The sequence below is a fragment of the Ixodes scapularis genome, unplaced genomic scaffold, assembly GCF_016920785.2.
Source record: "Ixodes scapularis isolate PalLabHiFi unplaced genomic scaffold, ASM1692078v2 PGA_scaffold1__304_contigs__length_218370807, whole genome shotgun sequence".
In the NCBI taxonomy this organism is placed as follows: Eukaryota; Metazoa; Arthropoda; class Arachnida; order Ixodida; family Ixodidae; genus Ixodes; species Ixodes scapularis.
In genome coordinates this window covers 13135522-13147083 of record NW_024609846.1, presented here as the reverse complement: position 1 = coordinate 13147083, position 11562 = coordinate 13135522, and the positions used below count along the sequence as shown (strand labels likewise).

At 45.1% G+C, this 11562-nt stretch overlaps 2 protein-coding genes across 2 annotated transcripts; both read left to right on the top strand.

Moving 5' to 3' along the window:
* Positions 1–656: 656 nt before the first annotated feature.
* On the top strand, positions 657–2237 carry LOC121836115 (glutathione S-transferase 1-like). Its single transcript, XM_042290855.1, has 5 exons — positions 657–743; positions 1140–1198; positions 1264–1405; positions 1484–1648; positions 2049–2237. Exons 1-5 carry the CDS (start codon positions 657–659, stop codon positions 2178–2180), a joined length of 585 nt encoding a protein of 194 aa, XP_042146789.1. The 3' UTR covers positions 2181–2237.
* Positions 2238–9657: 7420 nt separating this feature from the next.
* Positions 9658–11562, top strand: LOC121836020 (glutathione S-transferase 1-like). The gene is made up of 5 exons (XM_042290639.1): positions 9658–9798; positions 10210–10268; positions 10338–10479; positions 10554–10718; positions 11431–11562. The coding sequence occupies exons 1-5, from the start codon at positions 9658–9660 to the stop codon at positions 11560–11562; spliced, it is 639 nt and encodes a 212-aa protein (XP_042146573.1).

Here is an 11562-nt window from a genome sequence, read left to right as displayed (position 1 = left end):
TCGGCGTCTAGAGGGCTCATAAATTCTCGCAGCGCTGTCGTTTTGTTCTTTAACATTCAAATGACAGTCGCATTATTATAATCAATCGGGCTTCTCATATACGATGACTCTTTAGGACGGGATTCAGCGATTCCACGCGCACGAGAAAAAAAACAACAAAAGGCTATTTGCGATATTAGTGCAGTGTATCAAGCATGTTCCGTAAATTCGGCATTGTCACTGACCTGTACACAATAAGCCAGCACTAAGAACACTCGAGGGATAAGAATAAATAAACAAAAATTCAATTGTTGAGTCTGGTGTGCATGCAAGCAACCTTTCTGATGTCGCACAAATTCTTCAATCAACACATCGCTGATTCACGAAATCACTTTTTTTTTGCTTGCTACACGGTGGCCCTCTCCTCGCGCGTGCAGTGACTAATGAATATTCAGCAACGAGCCCAGTCGTTTCGGAGGGATGCTCCTTCCGGTGTACATGTGACTTCCGCTACCAAGATGCCTACAAAAGCGAGTGCCTATTGCGTTCTTTCCGCAGCCTTCCTGGAATCAGTCTGACGGTTGTGGTCCTGTTCTCCCTGAGTTCTCGCCCTTGTCGTCGTCATGTCTGTGGTACTCTACAGCTGCGAGCCCAGCGCGCCTTGCCGTGTGGTCAGGATGGTGGCCAAGCACATCGGCCTTCCGCTCACAATTAAGGATGTCGACATTCCTGCTGGTGACACCAAGAAGGAAGATTTCCTTAAGGTAAATCAAGGCGAAAGTCCAGCACCCTTCCTTGCGCTTTGAGGAACCCTTCATCGTTTCGTCTAAAGGAGCCCGCCCTCGGATACGTTACAGGCTGTTTTCTAGGATTGTCGCAAGTCTTCTCGTATCCTTACAGGTTAGAGGGTTGAGAGGATCCAGAAGTGGCTGGAAGGCGCCATTTTCTTTCGTCATAAACGCGTAGGCAATGAAAGACGGATGTGCGCGTGTCCGCGAGCTGAGGATCAAACGCAGTTGGACGCTGTGTCTGGAGGTGCCCGGTGTTTGAAGAGCCAGCTCTGTTGCTTTTTTAAGCATTGTTTTTCGTTTCCTGGTACCCGAATGGCCAGTTTCATGTTTCGCTAATAGTGATATAATTCGCCTGTTTCTGCTTTCTAGCTTAACCCGGCCCACACTGTCCCCACTATGGTCGATGGCAACCTCGTACTCTTCGAAAGGTATACTGTTATTTCCGACGTTCGCCCACCTCCGCCATGTTTGAACGGTACTCCTTTCGTCGCAGCCGCGCCATCGTTACCTACCTGGTGGACAAGTACGCTGCAGGCAGCCCCTTGTATCCCCAGGACATCGAGAAGCGCGCGGTGATCAACAATCTGCTGATGTTCGACATTGGCACCCTCTACAAGACCATGTCTGCCTACTTCGTGAGCACACTTTTCTCTCGCCTCGTTTTTGTTATCGTTTCTCTGGGCTTATTTCTATCTTTATTTATTTGAAAATAGTACCCGGCCCTGCTTTTCAAGAAGGAATACGACCCCGCTGCCGAAGCCCCCATGACTGATGCTCTGCAAGTTCTCGGAAAACTGCTGTCTGACAAGCCTTACCTGACCGGCTCCGACATCAGCCTTGCCGACATCGTTGTCGCTGGTACCCTCTCCTTCGTTGACGTATGTCCCCTTTTTTGTTCCGATTATCCTTATTGGTAGGACCTGCCCGCATTTCTGCTCTTCGGTGTTCTGTGTGCCGTCTAAAGCGTAGGGGTCCAGAGCTGCGGTCTGGTTTGTAGGAACTCGATCGTGTACTTAGTTCCTTTTCTTTCATTACTCTTAAGTCCCTACCCTACTGCTGCTACGAGCTAATGCATGGTAGCGATGAGGTGGCGTCGCTACCGGAGTTCACTAGTCTTCTTGCTTTTATGATTTGCTGAACAGTGGTGGGCCTCGTAGTGAAACGGTGCACGTTCCTTATTTCCCGATTGCTGGCTTACTGCAATTATTCGGAGGCCGACGTTCGGTTTTTTATGTCCTGCTTTGTCCTGCCCCTAACGACAGTTGTTCCCCCTTTCAGGTCGCCGCTTACAGCCTGGACGCCCATCCCAAAGTCCGGGACTACTACAGTGCCCTCAAGAAAGACCTCCCGTACTACGCAGAGGTGAACGACAAGGGCATCGAGATGTTCCGGAAGTACTCTCAGAAGTAACCATGTACCGTTCTAGGTTGCAGTGGCAAATAAACATCCCCCTCGTTTACTTTCCTTCCTTTGTCTCCGATCCCTCCTGTTTTCCCTTCGCTGGTGGGTGTGGCTCCCGCCTTCCCCCCAATGGAGTACCGTCCTTCCTCAGGTTCTTCTCCCTGGGTGCAGTGGCGGTTTTCATGCGTCACTCCGCGGTGGGCGTCCTGTGCAGTGCATCTCGCATAACATAAGCTGTCGGCATTTTTTTTCTCCCTTCGCCTGTGCGGATTACACTCCGTCTCCCCTGCTAGGTGTTTTAAGGTTGTGTCTTGCATTGCTGTGAAATGATGCCTTTCTGCTGATGTCGAGCTGAACCCGGGCCCAGAAACAAGGACTAAAAAAAATGATCGCCGTAATGCTAGAAACCCCCAAAAAACGAATAAGCGATGACACCATAGAAAACCAAACTAGCTTCAATGGAAGAGTAGACGAACTCTCAGAAAACATTAAACGGCTTGAAACTTTTGTCTAGAACAGTGACGCCAAAGTCAGTGGCCTTAAAGATACCGCCAGAAAGTTCAATGCGACCATTCAAGCACAACAGGAGAAACTTGTCGACATTGAAGATCGTAGTCGAAGAAACTTGGTAATTTTTGGCATCCCTCAGAACCAAGACAAAACAACAACAAAGACTTAAAATCGAAAGTAGTCGCAGATGTTTTCTAAAGTCGCCTGGGAGTTACAGTACAGTTGATCGCACAGAAGCAACCCAACAGAATTCGGCCAGTTATCATGAACTTTGCTCACTTCAGAGAAAAAAAAAAAAAAAATCTTTCCAAACTGCGAAAAATTGAAGGGCTCAAGAATATCTATTTCAGACGACTTTTCACCGACCCCGATAACCAGATGAAAGATGCTCTGGGAAAGTGCGAAAGCAGCGAGGAATGATGGCGCGCATGTACAGCTCGTTAAAGATAAAAATAGCATAAATGATGATTTCTACTCGGGTCATGAGGAAAACGGCCGCGTCAAACTTAATAGGAATAGATCCAACAATAATAAATGACTCGCTGAAAAAAAGCGAGGAATTACGTGTGATCAATCTAGACGCGCGCAGTCATTGAACTCGAGCAGGAACTAATGCTTTATAACCCCATGTTGTCGTAGTAACAGAGACATGGTTACACCCATAAAAAAAAAGTGACGGAGAGTTACTATCTCCAGAGTATAAGTAAGAAAAGATAGGAAAACCACAGGAGGCGGCGTTGCATTAATTCTTAAAAATAATATCGACTACGTAGTAATGAAAGACATTCAGGAAGTTGAATGTAGATGGTGTAAAATTAACTTTTATAATACACACTATGTCGTCTGTGCATTTTATAGTCTCCGGAGGCTCCTAATCTAGCCTTGGAAGCACTACACGATTACCTCAGTGCTAACATTAGACTCAGAACCAGACTAATTACTGCTGGGGATTTCAACTTGCCCGGAATTAATTGGGATGAGCTTGATGCAGGACATGGAGATGGCATTAATTGCGAACTTCTCGATATTGCATTTAACAATTGTCTGACGCAAGTTGTTACGGGTTTCACTCCTAACAAACGGCTTGGGACATCCAAACTGAACCCGTATTTTTAGAAACGAAAATGATGGGGTTCTCGCCAGCGGACTGCGCCTGCGGGAACTTTGACCGAAATTTTAGGGAAAGGAAACACAGCCCGAGGTTTCAGAAAATAAACAGTGACTCACTTGGACACGAGTTGCGAATCCGCCTGTAAACGCGAGGAAGACATGGAAGCGTGCTGTTCACTGAAAAGTTTGCTTGTTTTTATAATTTCTAGATGGAAAAATTAGTTCAGCTGAGAGATTGTGCATTAATATTTCGTGTGACGTCTTGGTTCTAATAGGGTTGGTGATCAAGAAAGAATATCAAGTGGGTAATTCGGTAGGATAACAACCTTTATCAAGGAGGAGTCTTTGAAATGTACCCAGACGTAAGTACCGCATCTTGGTCTCACAGCCAGTCCGTTTTAGTAGGTAAAGCAGCCCCTCTTTAGGCAACATGCAGCAAACATAGAAAAACCATAACTTCAAGGGAATCGTGTTCTGAAGCTCGCCGATGCCGAACTCGGACTAATTCGAATGGTGTGCGTGCCTCCACCGCCCAAGTGCATTCGTCGCATGTTCATGGGGTTTAGTTCTGTCCCGGTTGGACAGCGCAAGGCTCGTCTATTTCGAGCAGTTGTACTTTATAGAATCGTTCTCCTAAAATTATGAAAATTATGAAATTATAAAAAAATTATGAAATTATTAAAATTATGGAATATTATGCAAATTATGAAAATTATGAATGATGCGTAGGTAGTACTGAATCTGTTGTATTTCCGTTTTAATTTTGATGGGGCCCAAAAGCTTTCCCTTCAAACGCTCAGTAGTTATGTATGCCTTTTTCGTGTTTCTTTTGAGCATCGCATTGGTAATCGAGTAAAGTAACGAAGTAATTAATCGATTACCTCTTACGGGAAGTAATTTGTAACGGTAATCTATTACTTTTTAGGCCAAGTAATTGTGACTGGAATTAATTACTTTTTTTGAAATAATGGGCGCGTCTGCCGCAGAGGCCGGCGGGCGGCCCGCCTCTGCGGAGGACAGCGGGCCGCGCTACTTGTAGGAATGCGCTGAGTGTACGAATGCTTTCGCATTCTTATACGTAAACAGCTTAAGCGTCCTCCTGTAATTTTTTGTACTCACAGTTTAGCCCAACGTTGACGCATGAACTTTCAAGAAGACGTAAATAAATTCACCCTCACTCTGCACAAAAATTACGATGAAATTTTCGTCGTGTCATCATATATCTCCCACTCAAACTCTATGCTTATTGGAGATTAAGTTTTTGCAAACAATGAGATCGGCTGTACGACTGAGGCCCCAAAACCGTCCCCTACTCCTCGCTAATCCTTTTTGGACGAGCCTTTACCGACGCCCAATGGTGGGTTTAAAATTATCTCGGCATACTCAGTCAGGAAGAAAACAAGCACATAACAAATCTTATGGCCATTAGCAACCGTCAAATGCGCTTGGAATGCTAGTTAGTTTGGCGCATCGCATAGGGGTTCACGCCCGTGAACGTGCCGTCCGGCGAACGGTGCGACACTCTTCACGCAAGTGCTCGCTGTTGCTTTTTTTGAAACGGTTTGTATGTGAAAATGGCGCATATATATGATTCAATGATTGCAGGATACCTTCATGCGCACACGCGATATTGAATTTGTAGAAGGCCAAGCGGGTGGGGACTTCACTTCGTGCAGTGCTGCGGGTCAGTACAGATAAAAGATAAGCAGTGCGTTCGATTTTTAGCTTTTCAATGTTGTCTCCGAGTTTTACCTCAAATAGTAATTTCAAGAGGTAATTTGGTCAATGAACGCACAAAACAAGTGACAAACTTGCTGACCAGCAACACTAATGTAAAGGTGCGAGTTCGGTGTATGCGTACTTATTGGTTGTTACAGCGTGTTGTTTCGTACACAAGAAAGATCCCGGAGCTTTCCAGCGTCGAGATTCCCAGCACTGGCTCGTCCACCATACATCAACACGCTAACAGAAAGGCTCAAGTACAAAAATGCAACAAGCCTGTGGTAATTGACAAACTTTACATATGGTTCGTGCTAGAGCTTCGAGGTATGGCCATTTAGGTTATTTTAAAGACCAAAAGCAAGGCTCACGGGAGAAGGAAACATGAGATAACGACGATAATAAACCTGGAGAAGGGTAACAAGGGGGACAAAGGACAAACACAAACTTCCAGACACATCTAGGTGACTGGTGCGCGACCGAAAAAATCCGCCTGGTCCTTATTATCGTCTTTCTTGTCCAGCTCGCCTGCACCTTTGCATTAATTGCCTTATCATCATGAGATAACGGTTGTTTACAGTCCACGTTCTCTGTAAGATCTCTTACCGACGTTTCGATCGAAACCGAAACCATGCAACTTTCCTCCCTGATCACCTAGTTCCCAAAGTCCAACGTACGCAGTGCTGTACGCTTGCAGGGATTTATGGATGTAGTTTATTTGGGCAGGACTGCACAGCATAGCAGGGCTTCCTTGCGTGTGGCGCCTTTTCCCTATGGCTGGCAAAAGTGTTTATGTAACTATAAAGCAAGCAATTCCGTTCTCGTCACAACGATTGCGCCGATATTTACCTTTTCTTAAGAAGGTCGGGGTCAGAATGACAATTTTTTTCGCCTTACATTTCACGCATAAGTATTACGTTTGGTGCACGGTCGCTGGTGCAACAGAAAACATGGATCCAAGACCACTACTAAAACTGATATGAACTTTTCAGCACATTGAGATATAATGTGATACCTGAACGAATAATTCGGCATTGACCCCTTGACGCTGAGCTACCAGCTGAGAGTATCCCTACTAAAGGGAGCAGCTACACACCTTTGCTAATCCCGAGCTCTAAACTAATGACAGCAAAAAGACAAATGAAGAAAGAAACCCGCCTTCAATGTAGTAGTTAAAGTTTCGGCTGACTGCTTGGCGAGAGTGAACTGGCATTTCGTTCGCATTCAGCCCGTTGTAACCAATCCTGATTAACTTTTACCAGCATCGGCGAATTTGGTTGCGATTACACGTGGATATCGGGCGTATGAAACTCTGTCATTGTCGCTTCCGATATATAAAGTATAACAACCTCGTAACCCTTACACGAGGGTTACTTGTTTCTTGCTCCCTTCATGCCTAGGCTACATTGGCCCTGGAACTCGTGGTTTTCGTGCTTGCCAGTTTTCCCCCGCAGTACGTCCTAGCAAGTTTGCCCGAGCCTTACTCTTGCAATTCTGGGGAAAGTTGCTACATAAAGTGCATAAATGGGATGTGTATAAGCAAAACGCTGCGCGTTCCTGTATACGTCTCCATGGTGTGGTTCCAACGGCCAGGGGGGTTTGAGGAGTTATTAGAGGCCGCTGTATAACCTAACCTATCGCTGAGAAATGGTGTTTTCCCATGTCTTTGGAAAAGGACATTGGTAGTGCCAATACACAAAGCCGGTGACGTGTCTAGAGTAAATAACGACCGCCCTGTGTCTTTGTTGTGTTTTTGTTTCGAATGTTTTAGGGATAGTCTTACATGCCCGTCTTTCTTTTTACTTTAGTCGAAAACTAAGCACTGTTCAGCATGGATTTATAGAGGGGCGTTCAACTGAATCGAACTTTCGTTCTCTCCTTGATTATACTGTTCCATTTGTTTTTACACGTGGGCAAGTTGATTTTGTGTATTTTGACTTATCAAAGGCCTTCGATAAGGTAAATCATGACCTACTCCCGTATAAGCTCTCTTTATACGGTGTTTCGTCGTCTCTTTGAAACTTGTTTTATAGTTGTCTGTCGGATAGGAAGAGTACAATATAAATCTTAATAGCTTATCAAATGTATTTACTCCAACTTCGGGAGTCACCCAGGGATCCAATTTGGGGCCGCTTCTTTTCCTTATATTCATCAGTGATAAAGAATTGTCCATACAAAATGCAAAACTGCTCTTATTTGCGGACGGTATTGAGCTTTATCTGAGAATCCAGTCGGAAGATGATTGTGTTCTTTTGCAAGAAGATGTATCACGTATCTCAAACTAGTGCTCATGTAACTTTTTTCTGGTCAGTCCAGATAAAACAAAAGTGCTGTCTATGTATAGAAAGTGCGAAAAAAATTTCAGATCAATATTTGATCGGAAATTCTACTATCGAACGTGTGGAACAAGTTCGTGACCATGGTGAGAGCATGAGTCGTTTGAGATTATGTACTGTTTCCTGTGTTTTTTCGTGCGCGTTTTTTTCCTGTTTTCTTTTTAACTTTTTATGTGCCACCACACTGTAACCAATAGGTTGTTCTGGGGCATGATACAAAAAAAAAATTATTATTATTATTATTATTATTATATAGAAAAGAATGTGAAAACGTGGTTTGCCTCGTGGCCGCGAATGTGTAGCAAGTGTCGGACGAATCCTGGGCCCTAGCCACGAACCGTCTTCTTCCTCCGACCTCAGGCCCGCCTTTTTAACAATGCAAGCAGATCAATTTGTTTTTCGCCCTTGCTATATCTCGTCGTCTTATCATGGAACGGAGCTGCAGAATCACGGAAAAAGTTTATCGATGCCGACCCCCGACTGCGAGAACATAATCGTATATGTTATTGCTTCTGTCTGCTGTTCTTGAGCTTGGCTGATTCAGGCATCAATCCGTTGCCTGATCTTCTCAGTGGCTGCTCCTCTTTTTTTTTTTTTTTGAAACAGTATATTTTAAAAAAAATATCTCAGGCTACTGGAGAGTATGGTAGGAGTGGGGTCTTAAATTTAACTAAAACAGCAGACATATGAGTACAAGTTAAAAAAAGAGGATTGAAAAAACAAAATATGCCGTTACTCAGCCAAATATAAGAAAAGGAATTAACAATCGAGCAGCACGGGGCTACATCACACTCATGCAAACAGAATTATATAACGTTAAATGAATGAAGTACTGTCGAAACATGCATAACAATCCTAAACTGAGCAGAAATACCAACTTGAAACAATGACTCTATTTACGAGATAATATTTTCCTGTATAGTTTGTCCAAGAAATATACCATAGCTTGTACAAATTATATAAGAACAGTCCCTACATTGTCCTATATGGTTATTGAACGCACCATATTGTTTTCACTAGTTAGGAGAAATAATATATTCAAGCAGTCAGCAAGAGGACTTCGAATAGGTTAGTATCAAGCAGTTTAAATAGGAACGAGTTAGCTAAATATAAACATATTGATCAAAGCATAGTCCGTTCCTCAATGATAAACTGTAATTAATGTCGTCTCTATAAATGTTTTTAGTGTTTTTTTGCTGACGCTTTATCGGCGTCCAATAGGCTCAGGAATTATACTCCCAGCGCTGTCGTCTTTTTCTTTAACATTCACATGACAGTCGCATTATTATAATCAGTCGGGCTTCTCGTATACAATGACTCTTTAGGACGGGATTGAACAATTCCACGCGCACGAGAAGAAAACAAAAGGCTATTTGCGATATGAGTGCCCTGTATAAAGCATGCTGTTCCGCAAATTCGGCATTGTCACTGCCCTGTACGCAATAAGCCAGTACTAAGAGCACCCGAGGGATAACAATAAATAAACAAAAATGTAGGGGTTAAGTCTGGTGTGCTTGCAAGCAACGTTTCTAATGTCGCACAAATTCTTCTTCAATCAACATATCGCTGATTCACGCAATCACGTTTTTGCTTGCTACATGATGGCCCTCGCCTCGCGCGTGCAGTGACTAATGAATATGCAGCAACGAGCCCAGTCGTTTCGCAGGGATGATCCTTGCAGTGTACATGTGACTTCCGCTTCTAAGACGCCTACAAAAGCGAGTACCTCTTGCGTACTTTCCGCAGTCTTCTTGGAATCAGTCTGACGGTTGTGGTCCTGTTCTCCCTGAGTTCTCACCCTTGTCGTCTTCATGTCTGTGGTACTCTACAGTTTCGAGCCTAGCGCGCCTTGCCGTGTGGTCAGGATGGTGGCCAAGCACATCGGCCTTCCGCTCACCATTAAGGAGGTCGACATTTGTGTCGGGGACAACAAGAAAGAAGATTTCCTTAAGGTAAAGAAAGTCGAGAGTCTAGCATCCTTCCTTGTGTTTTGAGGAACCTTTCATCGTTTCGTCCAAAGGCGCCTTTCCTCAGATGCGCTATAGGCTGTTTTCACAGACGATCGGAAATCTTCTCAAATCCTTGGACGTTTGAAGTGTGTTTTAAAGGATCCAGTAGGGGCTCGAAGGTGGCATTTACTTTCGTCATAATCACGTGAAGAAGGAAAAAGGGATGTGCGCGCGTCTGCGAACTGAGGATGAAACGCAGTTCGATGATGTGTCTGGAGGTGCCCGGTATTTAAAGACAAACTCTGTTGCTTTTTTTAGGCACTGTTTGTTTTTCGTTTGCTGGTACCCGAATCGTTAGTTTCATGTTTGGCTAGTTGTGGTATAATTCGCCGTTTGTTTGTTTCTGCTTTCTAGCTTAACCCTGCCCACAGTGTCCCCACTATGGTCGATGGCTGCCTCGTACTGTTCGAAAGGTATGCGACTTGGTATTTCCGACGTTCGCCCACCTCCGCCATGCTTGAACGGTGCTCCTTTCGTCGCAGCCGCGCCATCGTTTCCTACCTGGTGGACAAGTACGCTGCCGGCAGCTCCTTGTATCCCCAGGACATCGAGAAGCGCGCGGTGATCAACAATCTCTTGATGTTCGACATTGGCACCCTCTACAAGACCATGTCCGCCTACTTCGTGAGCATAATTATTCATCATCTAGTTTTGTGTTAACGTTTCCTTGCGCTTAATTTCATCTTTTTTTTAAATAGTACCCGGTTCTGCTTTTCAAGAAGGAATATGACTCCGCTACCGAAGCCCCCATGACTGATGCTCTGCAAGTGCTTGGTGAATTGCTATCCGACAAGCCTTACCTGACTGGCTCAGACATCAGTCTTGCCGACATCGTTGTCGCTGGAACCCTCTCCTTCGTTGACGTATGTCGCTTTTTCTGTTCTCGTTATCTTAATCAGTAGGGATTGTCCCCCATTAGCGTCACTGGGCGTTCAGTGCGACGTCTGCATCTAGGGATCCCGATAGCTGCGGCTTTGTTTATAAAAGCTTGACCGCGTGCTTTCCCTTTTTTTTCATTTCGCTTTTAAGTTAAACGCTACCGATGCTACGGGCTAATGCCTGGTACCTTTGAGCTGGCGTCGTGGGCGCAATTCACTACTCCTCTTGCGTTTACGATTGGTTCAACAATGGTAAGACGCGTAAAAGGACGGGACAAGCACATGATAGCGGGCTAATGGCGCTGCTTGGTTCCTTCAGCTCGTATAGACTGTTGCAACTCAATGTTGAGCGAGAAAAGGCCGGGGATGAGGAAGCAGACGGAACGCTGGGGAGACGTTTCCTCGTCTCCAGGGTTGTGCTGCTTCCTTCTCCGGCCTTGCCTTCTCCTCGCCCTACCCTCTGGAGCTGTAACTTTCTATACCGTTGGCTGCGTCTGCTCTTGAGGTGTGACGAATTCTATAGTGCCTCCATCTGTAGGACTGATTAAATCTTGTGGCCGTTTCTTCCATGTCTCCTAGTTCTCGCGCATACCAAACACCACGTTGCGCGAGACCATGAGTCTCGCGCAACGTGGTGTTTGGTTCTTTCTGTTCTGCTTTATTCTACCCCTGACGACTGGCTTTTTCCTCCTTTCAGGTCGCCGCTTACAGCCTGGATGCCCATCCCAAAGTCCGGGACTACTACAGTGCCCTCAAGAGAGACCTTCCGTACTACGCCGAGGTGAACGACAAGGGCATCGAGATGTTCCGGGAATACTCTCAGAAGTAG